The 18,778-nt window shown below is 42.1% G+C and overlaps 1 protein-coding gene across 4 annotated transcripts in view; it reads left to right on the top strand.

Moving 5' to 3' along the window:
• The window catches only part of MACROH2A1 (macroH2A.1 histone), a 350,602-nt gene that overhangs the window by 268,652 nt on the left and 63,172 nt on the right, over positions 1-18,778 (top strand). For all 4 annotated transcript variants that reach the window (XM_069652584.1, XM_069652583.1, XM_069652585.1 and 1 more), the window contains exon 7: positions 7,931-8,020. In XM_069652584.1, the coding sequence (XP_069508685.1) occupies positions 7,931-8,020 (90 nt within the window). The remainder of the gene's footprint in view (positions 1-7,930; positions 8,021-18,778) is intronic.

Below are 18,778 nucleotides of genomic sequence, written 5' to 3'. Positions count from 1 at the left end.
GTGGCATGCATGAGTAGGTTACACCTGAACATGGCACACTTTATTGGTTCTCTATATTTCCGAAAACCTGTGAACAGTTTCAGTAACCCTATAGATACCCTAAATGTGTGTGTGTGTGTAAATATATATAATGCACTGAAGCGATGGCATAGTTTTGTCACAAGACATATAAATACTCATCCTCAAGTTGGAAACCCGTTTAGTGACCAGCACTCTGTGACCTCAGTAGACAGGCACTCAAAAGGCAATAGTACTTTTGTGCATGCCATTTCAGCCTTTTCAGTCAGCGCCCCACATGGGTGCTTGGACTTTACAGTATGGTGCACTTTTTAGCTGCATTGATCTGATTTCGCCAATAGCAAATATGTTGTTGGCACTGACGTTTTCAATACAACTAACGAACAGTCATAATCATTTGCCTAGACAGTCCACACCTGAGAGAACTGTCAAACATATTTTATGAGAGGGAGCATTTCAAATTGGTTGGTGAGGATAGGATGGAAGATTGATTAGATTTGAATACCATATCCATTGCATTCACACTTAGGAATGTATACATATGTATTTATCGTAGATTTACCACTATGGTGACTTCTCATTGGTTGTCACTCTTGGACGAAGGATTGCAAGCCCACAAATGCTTTGCTTTTGATGATTAACCTCTGCTTGCTATGTCTCTCTCATCCTCTAATAATGAAATTTAGAGGGTTGATCGCAATAGTAATTCTCCTTTTGCTCTCTTTTTGAACCCTATTAACCCTAAACTCTCCCTTTGCAAATGAGTGGCTGCAGCTCCTGGGAGAGCACCAAAACTAAATGCTGCTTAACAAGCGTGTTTCATGTTAACTTTGGCATCTGCAATCTTCTTCGATATTCTACTATATGATAAACTGTATGAAAGTCAATGATGGAAACCTGAAATTAAACTTTGTTTTAGCAATGTAAATGTTCTCAACTCAAGAAATGTACAATGCATTCCTGCTAATCACACACAAATATTACAATAAAAGTAAAACACTAATGAATATTTGAATTTGCTGCTCAATTTCAGAATATAGACTAACTATATAAAATATCAAATTGTTTAGCTGCCACAGGTGCACCCTGATTGTTGGGAGTGAACAACGTCAGTAATGTGCTGTCCAATTTTAGACTCTGCGTGATTAAAAAAAATATAATGTAAGAAACCATGCAGTCTGATATGCTAGCAGGAAAGGTTGTAATGAAGAGTATTCTTTACCAAAGCCCTGTTGTAGAAATGTATAAAATGCATCTTTACTCTGGCTGCTGTGGTTGTTTTGAAAAGAAGGATGCATGTATTTTGTAAGTACTCGCACTTTTATATCTATTGTGTTGTACGGCTAAACACTAATGTGCAACTCGTTTATTACAGTCTGAAAACGAGTACAATGAGCTAACAAGTCTGAGTAAAAATTCTTGGCAGACTTGGCCAATATCCCATCATTAGAATAATAAAAAAGGCAGGCTTGTAGCATTTTTAGTATTGACATTCCACTTTTATCGCTGTGTGAGCTAAGCAATCCCTGATTTGTTCTATCAGAGGTGACCTGTTCATATCTCACCAAGGCTATTTCAGCCCTTCGTGCTTGTAACGTTGATAAATGGAGTGCCAATAAATAAATAAATAGTAATGCTGGTTAATTACAGTGCAGCGAATCACTCAAAAAGAAGAGCTATATAAAAGCATGTTATAATTTTCATTACTAGCAATAATACAAGCCATAATAATATGATACTCATAACAATAAAACATAGTGCTGCTAGTGATATTGTGTTCCTACATGCAACTTTAATCCAAAGGTGTCTTTCATGGTTAATGTTATATCTTTGTATGACTCAATACATGTTGTAAATATTGTTGCAAATAGTTGGTTAATGTAGGATTTTGTTTTTCATTTTTCTTTATTTATCTGGGATTCGCAAGCAAACTCCTTATGGGTGGCTTCAGGGTTGGTTTTGGCTTGCTTGTGTTAACAGCAGTATGGAAGTCAACGGGGAATTAACACGCTATTGTATTTTTTTTTGAGAGGCGAAAATGCCATATTTTTTTTAAAGGGCAAATATGTGCTCAGTTTAAGGATTGACGGACAAAAAAAGACATAATGTTGATAAAGTGTATGTTTGTGATGTACTGAATATTTAAAATGTGCCCCCATAGCAAACCAAACCTCATCAGCACACTTGTTTGTTTCTGACTATTAAAGTCAGAATCCTCTTTTGTTGCTTTACAGTGCTCAGCATTTGTAGGCCATGTGGTCATTTTCTACGTCGTCATAATCTTTACAGTAACTTTTTCACATTTTCACTGTGACTCTAGTTGCAGCATGTTGTCTGGTTTTCTCTTTGTTGTTCTCAGTATTTCTCACGTTGTCAGCCTCTCAGCATTGTCCAAGTGCTAGAATGCTCTTACTCTTGAGGTGTGAGGAAGGTTATACTAGCACCTCGGAGAAGATGAAGGATCGGGAAAGAGAAATTGCTCATATGTACCGGCACTTCAACAGGGAGTACATACCCTGAAAGTGAAACTACAGAAGAATGAAATGGAAGGTCTATTCTGTGAACCATGAACCCAAAGCTAACTGCACATCTGAATATTGCATGTACTACACGCTGGTGTCACACAAAATGAGGGGTCCCACTGCAAAATGTGGTGAATGCACGCTGCGATACCCAGCACCTAGACCTTTACACAGGCAATGGGTCAATGAGGGTGACTCCACCTGCACCATTGGGACTGTCGATGAGTCTGTTATTTCCCTGGGATATATGCAGCTGCTTTTCCCCTGATGTCTCCTTACCCTCTCTGGTCACCTCTGTCCCTATGGGTCACTAGTGTCTGCTTATCTATTTTGGAATCCTGCTCATGCAAGTTGATTGAGAGTGCTGCTTACCCAGTTGCTTTTTATGTTCCCTTGTAATCCAGATGCTGAAGTTGGAGCTGCAAAATAAAATACAGCATTATGTGTGGATTCTAAACATGTTCGTAATCAAAATATATTGCCTCAATAAGTAGTCAGAAAATATGAAGATGTACATGGTAGTGTACCCCTTTAACATATACAGAAGGCAGTTTGTGATTGTGGGATGCTCATAAATTGTAAAACACAGCAGTGAAGTTCCTTGAAGTTTCGTTTTTGCCAGAACCCTATCATTCAGAATCCTACCATGCTTAAATACCACTTACCTATATACCCCTTACGTTTTGATACAATTTAAATGTTTGTAGAACCTGATATTTGTTAAGTCTGCTTTTAAGTACTACTTGGGTAATAAGTGGCGGTGAGAAAACATATACTAGTGTTGTGGAAAACAATCACAGACTATCCAGGTGGATTATTGAATGTCTTTAATAGCAGTCTGCAAAGGACCAACAGCAAGCCAATGACGGAACGAAACCCTGTGCCACAACTCCCCTATTTCACTGCACAGCACTTTTATAGAGAAGAATACACATGCATTTCAATGGAAGGCGTGGTTCAAGCACTGCAGGATATCGACAAGCAACAATGCTTCGGGTGACTGTTCAGTCTCACCATTCAAGTCATAGGCAAAGGCTACGTTCTCACGCTTGAGAAGTCACAATCTGGATGTCAGTGAAAGACATTTTAAGATGAATTACAATTCCTTCTGTGCAATCTACCTCTGCGATTCTCACACGGTTCAGGATATAATGGCTAGCTTACTAATGACTCCTCGTCTAGCAAGGTGCCCCTCTAAAACACGCTTTTCTAATGCAGAAGGGAAACGCACGAGAGACGTGAACTATGGAAGCAAGCACTGTTAGGTAGTGAACGGTAAAGGCTGATTAACCAATGCAAATTAGAACAGCACAAGCACTGGAATGGCAATAAAGCACTGTTTAACATGGCAGTTAGCACAGACTCTTCTTATTCATAAAGGCAGCAGTATATCTGAGGAGTTCATCAAAATTTAAATTCACATTTTCCCCCACTCTAATGGCTTACCCTTGTAATATAGGGCACAGCATTGAGATTATGATCAAATGAAAAATACAAGCACATTCTTAACCATTTCAAGCCTATTGGGTACAAATAGTGCAATATACAAAGATGCAATGGATGGTTAGGTTTGATGACATTCTAATTTCATTTTGATAGAACAGATGTGTCACTCACTGTCACAGCATCTGCAGGAAGGCCTAATTTAACTAAAAACCCCTCCGTTCACCGGATTTAGCAGGTGCGGTCTTTCAAGGAAATAGTATGTAGGCGATGGATCTGTATGATTCATTGTCTGAGAGTGATTGAGATGCACATTTTTATGATCTGCTATTCATCTGTTCTTTTGTGCATCAAGATCTTTTCTTTGCATTCTCAAACAAAACCATCTTTGCTACAATAACATTGATGAACTTTATGACCCATCCTTCCTCCTGGCCCCCTCAGCCCTACTTCCTCACCTCTTCACATTACCCAGCTCCAGTCCATATCAGCATATTCTGACTGTGGGATCAGCATATAGTGCAAAGACAGTCCAGAATAGCACTCCAGTGCCCCAAGTCCATCCTCAAGACTAATTTCCTCGGGACCAATAACTCAACATGGTGAAAATTGTTTCCCCGCCATGTGATGGCAGCACTGAGGGTGCATCTTCACCACAAATACAAACCAATAAATAAAGTATATTTTAGCAAATATTCAGTACTAATAACCATTGGCATACAATAAAATATTTTACAACCGTCATCTATAACAATTTCAGCAATGATTCTCTTTGTTTTAGTGCTCTACGAAGATAAGAAAATAGAGTCCAGCCAACTAGGGGAGTACTGACTAAGGAATAAATACAAGGCCGGTCGACATTGAAAGAAATGAAAGTTATGCAATAGACATTTTAGGGTGCTTTCCAATAAAAGTATACACAGGATTAAAAAGTAAAGCAAGTCTTCGAGGGGTGCCTTACACAGTAAACATCGCGGCTATCTTGAGTAGTATATGCCCGAACACTTCTTGTCAGAAAAAGATGCCTTCCTTCCCCAACGACCAACTGGTCTATAGCCAATAGCTTACCGGCCAATCATCACAGTCCCATTCCTGCTAATGTTATTAGACAGGGCAGCCTACATTCAAATACAAGAGACCAACCACATCCTAAATTCACCACAATCCGGTTTTAATCCCGGACATGCCACCTGAAAAACCAACTTGACAATTTTAGAGACGAGGGAAAACATGCACTTCTCCTCCCCCTTGACCTGTCGCCTGCTTTTGACTTAGTGGACCACAATATACTCTGCCATCACCTTACAGCAGCTGCCAACTTCTCCCAATAAGCCACCACTTGGGTTGCCTTCTTTCTTAAAGGAAGATCAATGAGAGTCTCCTCAGACACAGTCGCTGCCCCTCCCATTCTCTGTGGGGTCCCCCAAGGCTCCTGCGTCTTCCCCCACCCTATACAACATTTTCACCAAACCCCTCTTTGAGCTTGTGGACTCCACTGGCATCTCGTACACAAATTATGCAGACGATACCCAGATCCTCCATTCCCTTGACCGGCATTTATGACACTGACTCCATCAATATCAATAAAATGTACTCGACAATCTAGGTGTGGATGGCCACAAACCAATTATGCCTCTGTGACAACAAGTCTGAGATCCTACTGGTAGGATCACCAGCAACACGGACGAAACTCAACTTTCAATTCACTTCCTTCACTATCGACGGTGCTTGGAGTCCATTTGGGCACCACTCTCTCCCTCATGCGACAAGTGAACTTGATCTCCTTATCTGCCTACACATCCAAGTTCATCAATGCTGCCAGATCATTCTTGACACCTTCCAGCTGACTTACCATTGCTCGAGCTGTAATTGAGGCCAGACTAGACTATTTTAATGTCCTCTTTGCAGGTACCTCCCAAAAAATCAACAAAATGCAGATAATCCAAAACAATGCCCTGCGTGCTGCACCCTACATCTCCAAAAGAGAAAATATCTTGGCAGCCAGAAGGGGAAGCCCACTGACTCCACTTTCGTGAAAGGATCATATTCAAAGCGCTCTCTTATCACACACAAATGCCTATCGGATACCGCACCAATGATCCTGGCACAAAGGATTGTAAAAGCCAATTCAATTAGACCAGCCAGTTCATTGCACGCACACTACCTCACAATTCCAAATGTACTCGAGTCAAAGGAGGAGGCTCTAGCTTCCCTATGCTAGCAGCCAAGCATTGGAACGCCCTCATATCTGCACTACGAGCGGAGAAATCATAGTGGGCCTTCCGAAAAGCCCTAAAAACTTGGCTATTTTCCTAACCTGTGGATATGATGAGACATGCCCCATGCATGCCTCCGCAAGTGACATTGTGAAACCTCTCATATGTCTGTAATGCTTTTCCCACCACCCTCATCTTATGAAGCTTCCTTTTTGCGTAACTGGTCTTGAAACAGACCCTTGATTCCTCCGGGCTTAGGCGCTTTACAAATGCAAAAATAAATACATTTAAAGAAAAGAATTCTCATCAGGATCATTACCCCTTTTGTATTTTCCCTGATGGAATCAACATACTGTTTGTATCAAAACCGTATACTCTTTTAGTTTGTGTGTAGGGGGCACGTCTTCAGACCATGGGCCACATCAGTCTTTAAAGCCCTCCACATATGCAAAATGTGTACTCCCCTGTCAAGGATTTGGGTCCATGTATGTTAAATGTTACAAACCAAACCCCACTGGGTCTAAATTGGTCACAATATCGTGACCGGACAATACTACACTGAGAACATTTCAAACAAACAATCCATATGTTTACACCATCCTCATTCCAGCCCAAAGTCAGGCATACCCAGACTACAAACCATCCAGGTTGATAGAGGTAACTAGAGCATTGAGGCAAATGATCTTATTACCAGTTCCTTGACCATCTTGACTTGTGTGTGGAGACTGCCATCCTTGCACCAAGATGTATCCGATCAACTCTTAAAAGTACAGGAAGAATTCCAATAGATGGAGGCAATAATGCCTCTTGCACCTTGGGTTGGTGCCCCCTTTTCCAGAGCACTGGGTGGGACATCTATAATCGCAACTCAACTACGTTTTGGGAGCTGACAGTGCAAGCATTAAACAAGACCGACTTAATGAAGGGTGCCAATCACCCCTTGCCCTCTTCCGTGGTCTCATATTCTAGCTTTGACATTTAAGACCGTTTTGTCTGTTCACCCTTAACCTTTTTACTTTATTCGATCACCAAGGATTCCTCGTCGCTATCTGTTTTTAATATCTGCATCCCTTAGGTCACTTGGGTGACTCTGTACGTAATTCTAAGTGAAGATTGGGACAAAAGGGAGTGACCTCCTTTTATCATGCATCATTCTTTTGAAGTTTTTCAGAAAGCTTTCCAGCCCTACAGATAAGCCTTGCCAATGGTAGATGTCTTTTCTGCCGCAGGTGATACCTGTTTTAGATCATGTCCCCTAGATTACACAGATTTTGTTTTATTTTTTTCAAATTTAACTTCCAGCAGAGATACAATGTATTTTCTCCTTCTAGTTTACTTCTTAAATCATAAGCTTCTACTTGAAGTCTAAAGCCAAATGCATCACTTCCCCATAATGCAACAGATGACTTAATCACAGGTTTCATGTTCGGCTTCTGGCAAAAACAAATCTATAAAATGTTCACGTAGTATTGTTTTGTTTTCTAAATCAGTATGGGGGTACACGCCAGAGTGTCACAATTGCTGAGCTATTAAAGCATATGTTGGGAAAGAATTGACGTAGTCTAGATGTTTACGTCCCGAAATTGCACCCTTAAATGCTGTTATCTTACTGTGCAGATCTGACTAATGCTTTTGCTCAGAAATCTAAGAAATGTGGCAATGAAAATTAAATATCTTTTTTTTGTGCTATTGGAGTTCTAATACCGCTAAAATGAGATTTTCTTTGTTCAGGTATCGCTTTGGCGAAGAAAGGGGGCCAAGAGTATTCAGACGCAGTTGTTGAACTTCGGAAAAAGAATGGACCACTGGATACAGCAGGAGGTGGGTTTTTTCATATAAACTGTTCATTGGGTAATAGGCTATCAGTGCATGCTGTATAGTTTAGTTATGCTTTGTGCAAATCCTGCTAAACTTCTTATGTGTTGCACGGAACTCTTATGCACAGGTGAAGTCATTTCTGCCAAATTTTGAAATAATCTATCCATAGGCAGTGATCTGTTCTGCTCTGAAGATCAGTCCTCGCCGTTTGTTGTGTTGTAGTGTTGATGCCATGTTAATTTGTATTGCACTCTATGCACTCTTGAGATTTTTGATGGGCCCAGCAGAAATCCCACCGCTCAAACCTAGGGTGGGGGTGGGGGGTGCACACTACCCTCCCCCATCCTTATTTTGCATTCACAAATGTGAGAAGAATTTCATGCTCTGGGGAAATACTAGTGCATTGTTGGGTGCTTTTTCATGTTGGTTTAGCATCCGATTCATTGTCGGTTACTGTCCCACCGTTATAGCATGTTTGTGTCTGACTTGGGTGATTTGCGGTTGTAGGAATATCATCATCTAAAAGACAATTTAGATTGTGCTTGCCTGCTCTGAATTAATTACTGTATATAATAGTTGATTGGTTTTGTGACAAAAACCTTTTTGCATTGTTACTGGGGGAACTATTCGAGTTTAGGTTTGATAAAATTGACGATGGTGCCATGATCCTCCTCTGCCTGTTCTAATAGCATCTTTATCTGCGGGTAAGGTTGAGTCTTAGGGTTGGTGTGCAGTTTTTCTGAGACAAAAAAAAATCATCTTTCCCCTGAATGGTTTTACTGAGTGAGAATGGTGGCTATGGGTGATAATGAGGTCGAAGTGGTGAGCTGAGTCCATTAATGCTAATGAGGCTGTTTGGGTGCATCCTATGCGTTGGGCAGGGATGCTCAAGAAAACTGGTGTACTTTTGCTTTGAATTCTTCCACAAGTGTTTATGATAAATGTGGCCTAACCTTTTACTTATGGATCTCCATTTCGCTCCCTTCTTTGTTGATTGATGAAGTACAGGTGTGAGTGTTCAATGCCTGTGCCTCGCATGGTAGACATTCTTATTCTTCCGTCTATAGAATCACAATGAAGCACCTACGGGGTACAGATTGGCCAACATGAAAAAGCAGAAGTCCAATGAAGGCTATAGTTCACGGATGACCCATTGTGTCTCGCAACTTATGATATACACTGATGATTTCACCATATTAATTCTGTGGAATGCTAAAACAGCATGCAGATACGTATATACACACTAACCCGATCTCACGATCTCAGAAATATTTTCAAACGTGAAGAGTCAATTGCATGTCCACATGTGATTCTAAGCCACTTGAAACAAAGTCTGTTTGATTTCAAAATACACAAAACAGTCCAGCATGAGATATGCTCTTACCTTATTTGTCTATTCTTTCAAAAAAACAATAATTTTCATGTTTTAAGGCTTTATGTTGATTATAGGCCTGGTGTTCTTATCCAATCTATAGTGTCACTTTCTTTCCCTGTATACCCTATATTTGACCCAGCACACCACCCCAAGGCTTGCCCGGATTTTCTGAATCCAAGAATTTCTATTTCCAATCCAATACCTTAAATGCTTTGCCTTTTTTGGTGAATCGATACAAATCATGCTTTAAGTACTGTACTTCAGAGCAACATTTGGACATATCGCTCTTTCCTCGTGCTGAAAACATTAGTCTTAGCAACAAAATAAAATCCCTAAGAAAAGTGGTGGCAATGATCGGGCATAAAACTAAAAGCAGACTTAAAAATAACTTAATAAACTTAAAAATGAAAAGCAGAAAAGCAGTTCCGCCTCAACAAGATGGTCGCCATTTGTATGTCACGCACAGTGCAATCACAAAAGAAAGTGTTAGTTTGCTCCTTTATGACTCTCAATTCTACATCGCAGTGTTCATGCACACAATGCTTTTATATTGATACTTCAATATTCCATAGAAAATGAACACATATTTACATTCAATATGAGTGCATTAGTGGCAAGCATTGAGTGGTGTCCAGTAGTCAATATTAACAAGCAAGGGGTCAGCATCATAATCTCTTGAATATAGCTAGGTGAGGAAAGGAATCCATCCCTTTCCTGACACAGTGATATTAATCATATCTCTTTACCAGTCAGCCTTGCTGCAGGGAAGCCTCTATATTCAATGTATCAAAATCCTCCTTTAAAAAAAATAAATGTATGTCATAATTAATAAATATCATCAAACAGAAGAGTAACAATTATCCTAAAATCAGTGATAGAAACAAAAACAATATACATTCCAACCTGTCCTCCGGTAGAATCATTATATAGATCCTTCAATTTCCACACTTTTACTAGTTCTAAAGACAGAAAAGTTTCATGTGCTGAGCACAATCGGTTCCAAAAGTCCATCGTCTGAAGCCACCACTGGGCACTTAGAAATCTACCAAATGCAGAGATCATAATTTCTCTAAGCTCTTGGCACTCAATCATAATATGGTAAAAGCATTGACAGATTGCCTTTTGACACGTAGAACACAATCTCTTATTGGTCGAACTCTGGATCTATGTGCCAGGATTTCACCAGTTGGCAGAGCATTCAGACGGCATCTTAAAAGGGCTAGTCTTGCTCGGCCGTCTGGGACTCGGGTCAGATAGTTGGATAGAACCCCTCTTGGCTTATCCAAAACTGAGATATACCATGGAGTTTAAATAATCACATTTCTGCAATCGTTCTAATCTGGTTCCCTTCATTTAACAGCCTTTTGGCCATTTTACTGGGAATATTAATCAGAATGCTCAGCACTTTTCTCCTCAAAGATCTCATAAAGTGACTAAATTGTCTAGGCTCTTCCTCGTGCATGTCCACATAGCGGGTGTTTTCACAAAGGCCTCTTCATTAGGCTATAAAGTTGTACCGATCTCCACTCCATACTTGCCCTAGGAGAGTTTAAACCTACCTCAAAACTCAGCGAGGCAATTCATAAGGATAGTGGCAGCCCCAGGACCTTTTTCCAAAGTCTCCCATACAGGAGATCCAAATCAATATCCCAAGCCTGAGATTCCCCATCCATACCATATGCCAAGGTCAGAATCACTTTACCCTTATACAATTTTATCAGGGGAATCAATGAGAATCAACAGTCTTCCCTGAATATTCTTCATCTGGGCCGCCAGTTGGTCACGCTTGACTTTCAAGTCATACCCCACCTGCTTCTTATTTGGGTAAGATGTTAATCTGAATCCCAAATAGTTTCCAGAACCTTTTCCATACGCTTACCTTCCAGCGACAAACTGAACAACCGCCCCTTCTTTTTTACTGACCCAATCTTACCAGGATTAATCACCATTTCTTATTTACATAATCGTTCATTACCACCATCACCAGCTGCTGGATTACCCACAGAGTAAAATATGTTAGCATAATGTTGTCAGCATAGGCCACCCAAATGACCCCACATGCACCTTTCTTGGGGCTAGCAAACGCATGCGCACTCAGAGCCTCATTCAGATCAGCCAGATATAGATTGAAGAGGCAAGGATCGAGCATGCAGCCCTGCCTCACCCCCCTCTCTGTGCGTATGGATCGAGCAAGATGCCCCAGAGTACCTAATCTGGATGGGTGTTCTCATGCAGGTATATCCAGATAGCCAAGAGGGCCTGGGCGGGATACCCCAAGCTTTTAGTTTTCCCCACAAATGGCTTCTGTTCATGGTATCAAAGGCTTTACTAAGATCTATTAGGGCTACATATAGTGGAGGGTTACCAGACTGCCATGCTTGATCTCTCATCAGGTCACTACTAGCCCATTTAGAGTTGTAGATCAGCCTCGCCTAAACCCAATTTGAGCTTTATAAAGAATACTGTTATTTTCCGGCCAGGACTCCCAACAGCACTGCCCCTGCAAAGATCTTAGTGTTTGCCTTAAGGAGGGCAATTGGGCGATATTTATTCGGACCCGCTCGTTTGCCCTTCTTGTAGATCGGTATAACCACTGCAGACTTCCAACTATAAAGACATTGACTCTTTTCAATTATATTTTCAAAGAGAGAGTGTAGTATTCCAGTCCAGGATTCCTCATCCCCTTTCAAATTGGTGTTAGAAAGGCCATTTGGCCCGACGGCTCTCGAGCATGATGAATGTTTTATTTGGCTCCCTACCACCGCCGGAGTGACACACTCTGGCCCTGGCACATCTGGAAGTTGCCCTGAACCGTCTTCCATACTTTCACAAAACAATGATCTTTAGTGTCTAATCCATAGATCCAACGACACAGTTACTTTGTGTACTCATTTGTGTTGCCCTTTTGCCATTTATTAGGGACCAGAAATTCCTACTATTCTTTGAATCCCGTGTTTCCAACATTCAATCCCCCTGGAGTTTCAGGAACCTTTTGGCCCTATTCCAAATCTGATATTTCGGTAGTAATGATTTCTTTTCTCCTTCAGAAAAGAAACTTTATCAGTAGCCCCCAGTCTCAGCTCTCAGATTTGTTCTGAGTTCTTTTTTTCTGAGCCAATTGGCTTCATCGAAATGGAATTTTTGGGTTGGTCTAATGGCTTTCCCACCCACCTGGAGCTTCACCAGATCCCACAGAAAAGACTCAAACTATTTTGTATTTGTATTTATTGTATTTATATAGCTGCTTAATCCAAGGCGCTTTACAGTTTAACAATAAGAATACATCAAACATGGAACAGTAGAAGCAAACAATTTACATGAGTCAAACCAAAAAACAGTATGTAGAACAATTTGCATATAGTAGAAGGAGAGGAGGAGGATGGGGAAGGAAGGATGAGGGAGAGAGAGTAGGGAGTAAAGTGGGTAGTAGGAAGAGAGGTCATGGGAAAGAAGGGGGAAGATGAATACAACAAAGATGAGGGTACTAGAGGGAAAGGGGGAGAGAGAGAAAGAGAGAGAGAGAAAGGGTAAAAAAGGGGTGTCAGGGAGAGGAATGACTGTTGTGGCAAGCAAAAACTGTTGTGGTAAGCAAGCTTTTTTACCTGCGCATCAGTTTTCTGACATACAAACTCTTTTAGTTTTTTATTTAGGGATCTCCCATTTCCCCGGGATTTTGCCAGTAGATTTCCTACTTGGTTGACCAAGCGGTCTATCTGCTCTCCCCTGTTACCTAACCCCTCCCCCATCTAATAATCTAGCGGTCAGCATATTATGGTCACTTCTCTGCGATGGTCGCACCCATATTCCTGGGCATTGGTAAAACAGATCTCTTGATAGAATTATATAGTCAATAACTAACTTACCCTGATTTCCTACCCAGGTATAGGTCGCCCGTTCGTCTCCTTCCATACTCCCGTTAAAAACCACTACGTCCCAATCTTCAAAAAATGTGCACCATTTCTTACCTGTCACTCCCCCCATCCTAGTTCCCTTCTGATTTTGTGCAACGTTCAGGGATTGTGAATTCTGGTCTCCTGCTATTGTGCTCATCGCCTCACCCTCACTCGTAGCATCAGACATGACTTCCCCAATGTTTTCCAAATATTCATCGAGGCTGGAGCAGGAGGTGTTAAAATATAGATTAAAGACAATCATTCTCTTCAATTCATCATTGATGTTCATACTCCCTCTAGTAGCGGGATTCCATAGTGAGCATTCAATATTTACACCATTTTGAAGTTTCTGGAGGCAATGATTAATCCTCCAGAAGGCCGGCCAGTGATCCCCCTGGTCGCCACTTGTCCCATTATGGTGAGTCCATCAGATTTCAGATTGATTAACATCCAGGTTTCCTGTAGGCAAGATTAGATCAAAAGAGCCAAAGATTTCCTCACACATAATTTTGTTGGTAAAACTTCTATAACCCCTTGTGTTCCAACTTAAGATATTTAATTGAACATTTACTAAACCAATGCATTGTTTTCATCCAGTTTCTGGAAATGTTCTGTCAAAATTCCTGGCAAGTGGGACCAAACATTGCTCTTATAGCCTCCCACGGCTCCATTCCCCACTGCCTGAGAGGTCGAGGGCACCGTCGCCTGGGAACCCATACCCATCATTGCTTCTGTCCAGCCCTCCCGTCCATTGAACATTTTTACTTTCTTTTGGTTTGATGGTAGATATCTTGAAACCCTTTTCCAAAAATGTTCACACTACTGACAACAAGGCATTCCCCCCCCAAACGAGACTGAAGACCCACTTCAACTATGTCCGTTGCATTCTGATATAAAAAGTGAATGTACTCTGTCATGAGAGGATTATAAGATTAGCTCAGGGACATCCTTTACTATTCTGAAAGTGGATTGTCTATTTAATGTTATTTGTTCTCCAGAAGTCGATAATGTTCCTACCAGACATGAGGACATGCAAAGAAGGATTTGAGAATTCTTCACCGTCCACTGAAGCATCCTCTTTGTTCTCCCACTCCTGTATTTGGCTGATTTTCTGAGACGCTGTTGGTAAATTCTGTTGGACAGGAAAATTCACAATCAGACCTCGCTGATTTTGAACTGATGCCTCTTTGAGGATCTTATGCCAGAGGCATAGGCTCTCCTACTTCTGTCGTTCTTTTTGGTTTATTTTCCCCCATCAAAAAAATCGGGGTCAGTCTCATCGCTGGTGGGATAGAAGGCTTCCTGGAAATATTTACCTGTCTGTCCAGATTCAGTTGCATATGTTTCTAGTCTACCTGGGTTTGCTCACTGGCATATCCTTTCTTCATTTGAAGAGCGGAATGAGCCTTTTTTCCAGTCTAATCTTTTTTCCTTGCCCCCCCACCCCCTGGCTTTTTTTTGCTGACGGGTAGGGACATTGTGCTCCTTATTGATCTCATTTACCAAGTTTGGGGTAATAAGATCTTCCTGTATTGATATATCATTGACTTCCTCCATTCGATTTCCAGCTTTCCCAGGATTAATAGACTCTTCACCTAGGTTGCCTTCATTCCGACCAGGAACCGCAGCACTCAAAACCTGGTCTTTCTTGAGCCTCTTCCATTTTGCAACTGATTGTTATTTATTTTCTTGTTGTACTTCTTTCCTGTCCTTCTCTTCCTTTTATCTACCAAATTTGGAGGGCCTAGCGAGACTATATCCGGTCTTACCTCACTCATCATTACTCAACTTTGAGCTTGTGCAGAATCGGGCTTACAATGTTTCTGCATACCGGACAATGGTGTTTGGACTCTGCCATTCAATCCCCTGTAAACTTCCAACAGGTGTCAGGCCCGACGATGGTTCCTGGTGTGAGAAACCAGAAGGTGTCTCACCCGCTTGTCCCCACGGATATCGCTCTCTCGTGCTCGCTCGCTCTCTCTCTCCCCTCCCCTCACCCCTCGGTGGCCAGGGCACAACGATAGCCTTTGGATCCAGACCCTGGGGGTGGACCAGTGCGGGAGGATCACCCGATGGGATATTTAGAAACTCAAACCCCTGGCCCCGCCTCCCTTAACCCCCCCCCCTTTTCCTGCCTGACCACCTTTACATGGACAGCCGGCTCTGGTAGAAAACATTCACACCCGAGCTGTGTACATGGCATGCGCCAATACTATGATCAGGTGAGGTCAAGCAATTATCGACAATCCCTCACACCTGAATTCCATTACACTTCCCCACATGGATAAAAGGCAGAGCACACTCTGAGCGAGGCAAAACACACAAAGGTACAGCAGTTTCGAGTTGGCAGTTGAACGAGGTGAGAAAGACAGCCAGACACGAGCGGTTCGTGAGAGGGCAACACGCATGACCCTTTTGACAGGAAGCAGTTACTTTCGAGAAACCTTCAAGGTAGAAAACGTAAGACCATGAAACAAGGCTGAAGAATCCTGCATTGTGTGTGGAAGATACTGAGGGTCCTCCCGCGTAACTGAGCAAAGCGGGGAGGAGCAGCAGACGGTGTGGTATCGTTCTTGGCTCCAAGAACAAGGAAGCGACGGAGCACAACACAGCTGGTGAGTTGAGGAGACTGATGGCAGACCGGATTGTGTTGAAGTCAAGGTTGCAAGCGGCAACATTGGAAAGTGAGGCTGGAAGGAACGTTGTTAAACGCGTGTGATGAAAGACGTGAGTGAAGCTAAATTGCTGGTGAATATTTGAACATTAGAAGAAAAGATAAAATACTGGTCCGGCACTGAATGTGCTCAATCGAAGGTCTTGTATGGTATCTTGACAAAAGAAACAAAAGCAGAAGATTGATGTGAAGTGTAAATTGTGTGAATTAAAACCCATTGCACATTGAAAAGTCTTCAATTCTGGTATCAAAAGGGGATCTGATGCCAAACGAGGGGCATACATGGTCCGATCCCAAACGAGGGAGACCAAGTTGTGCACCTTATAGAAAAGGGGTCTGAGCCAGGACAAGGGGGGTGCTGAACTTGTGAAAGTGAAACCCTGACAAAGGAAAGGAACTTTTGTGTTTTGTTTGCTGCATCAGGACCTCTGCGATAAGAGACTGTCATTGTGAGAGAGAATTTGGCAGAAGGCCCTGATGCCTATGTATTGAACTGTTACCTTGTGGCCAAGAAGCTAGAGTGTGTGCGAAGCCCGCACGTGCCGCCTTTCCCTGTGCTGAACACATGGGGAAGGAAAGCGAACTGCTCAACTATCCTGACACATCAGTTCTTGAACACCTTTCTTTTGCATAGATTGTTACCCCAAACTATTTTGTATTTAGAAGTAAGGATTGGCAATAGGGTTGTTAGTATAGGCCCTTTTATTTTGACAGACTCCACTTTTACTGTGTTATTATTATTTAAACGTCGCAGCTTGCTCCCATCTTTTGATTTAGGTTTAGATGGGCGTTTTACCAACTCATTGAAGTTAAATAAACACCCTTGAACTGTGGTCACTTGTGTCTCTCTTCATTGTTTGATACCATGCCTTCCTTACACTGGGCAGTATCAGTTAACTCCGTGCTCTGGATATCTCCTGGGCCCACCATTGCCTTGCTCCTTGTGTCCATCATTTTCAGACGATGCATCAGTATTCACTGATGATTCTCCTTGGTACTTTCCACACTTTCAATTTTTTGATTTTTTTTTTTTTTTTTTTTTTTTTTTATTCTTGCAAAGAACCAGTGTTTTTGTATTAAATTGGTCATATTTGTGTTTAGTTTTCCCATCATATCATCTAAAATACTGATAAGTAGCTTTATTTCACTCGTCTGTAACACTGATGCAGTAAGGGTATCTTTAATATTTTCATAAAGATTAACAAAAGATCCTAAGACCAGATTCAGGGCAGAGATTGATGGTGCAGTCAATTTCATCCATTTCTTTTAATGTTTCGTGCATAGCACCACCCTCTTGGACCTTGTATATATCTGCAGAGTCAAAGGTCAGATGTTCGGTAAGGCACGAGGCTGAGTCACCCAGAAAATCAATGCCAATCACTTCCGCCAACTTGATTTCTCTATCAATTATTGTGGGGTTGCCATCTGCACTAACACCGAGCTCTTTCTCCACGGTCGGGTGTGCTTCTAAAAAGCTCTGATCGTAAATTCCCATATGCGGTTCCTGGATAGCCTTTATTTTGCGTTTCTTTTCTGGCACTGATTTTCACCCCAGTTTCATAAAGAAATATTTCATGTTTTTCTGGGACTTCACTCCTGCAGTTGGGAGATCCATGAGTCCACTTGAAGAATAATAGTTGGCCTCAGAATGTCCTTGCACCTTAGTTTGGTGTATATTTAAGGTTGGAATTCCCATTAAAGCGGGGTGCTTTGTATCTGCAGCTGCACCTCTCCCAGTGGCAACGCCTCTGCATTTAGTTTTTTAAAATTCCCCTGTACTGCCCCTTTTGATGTAGATGTAGAGCTCAGACGCTGGGCTTTGGCGTTTGATCTATTAGTCCTGGATGCGCTTACCCCGTCCCTCTGTGCCAAAGGGATGTCATACTCTGCCCAGTATTGCATGGGAACTTCAGGGGTGATACCGGGCTCTTTCGCCGCCTCAGTCATTAGTATCGCTTTTCTTGTTATCACGGTTGAAATCATGCAATTTGCCAGATACTGCGTCAAATTACCTTTCCCCCCTCCTTTGACGGCACCCAATTCTTTTCCATCTGCTGATCGGCCATTAGTTGATTGGAATGTGGATTAATAGCGCTTTTAGCTTCACGTTCCCACTGCTTTCTGTTCCTCTATATGGACATGCACCCTCCACCTGACTCCCGGTAAATCCGTCTATAAGGTTGGCAATCACGGTCAGCAGCAGAGCACGGTGACGGGAATCACACCCTGTCGGCGAACATAGAGCAGTAACCTACCCGGACTCCCCAGGTTCCAAATGTCTAGGGCTCAAAGGTATAATACCAACAGTCACCCTTTTGCCACCTTTTACTGAGTCTGACGCTCTTTCTGTTGCTCGGGTGTCTCTTTCACCGTCTCTGTACGTTCCACGGATTTCCAAATGATCCAACTAGCTATTTTTCCCCTCCATCTACACCACTATAAGCGTCTGCCTCAATCCAATCGCAAACTACGTGCTCGAGCCGGCAGTCCTATAGATCTTTATAGTTTCGCTGAATTCACCGGACCATTAGAGCCGGCGCAAATATATGCATAGATGTTCATAAACATATATACGCTATCAATCGGCTGTATCGGCCGCCCCGCTCCTTTTCTTCTCGCTGGCTGTGATTTCACTTGGAGTCATAAACAGACAGATCTAAAGGTAGCATTCCGCTGTACTAAAGGTAGCATCCCGCTGTACTAAAGGTAGCATCCCGCTGTACTAATTTCATTTGTTTTTCAGGTTCAACGCTTGGTAAAGTCTCAGTCTCAAAGGGCACGCAGCCAATTTACCGGCCACCGCCAGCCTCTGACTCCCC

The sequence above is a fragment of the Ambystoma mexicanum genome, chromosome 3p (genome assembly GCF_040938575.1).
Source record: "Ambystoma mexicanum isolate Mex_15411 chromosome 3p, UKY_AmexF1_1, whole genome shotgun sequence".
Lineage (NCBI taxonomy): Eukaryota > Metazoa > Chordata > Amphibia > Caudata > Ambystomatidae > Ambystoma > Ambystoma mexicanum.
This window is presented reverse-complemented; position numbering and strand designations above follow the sequence as displayed.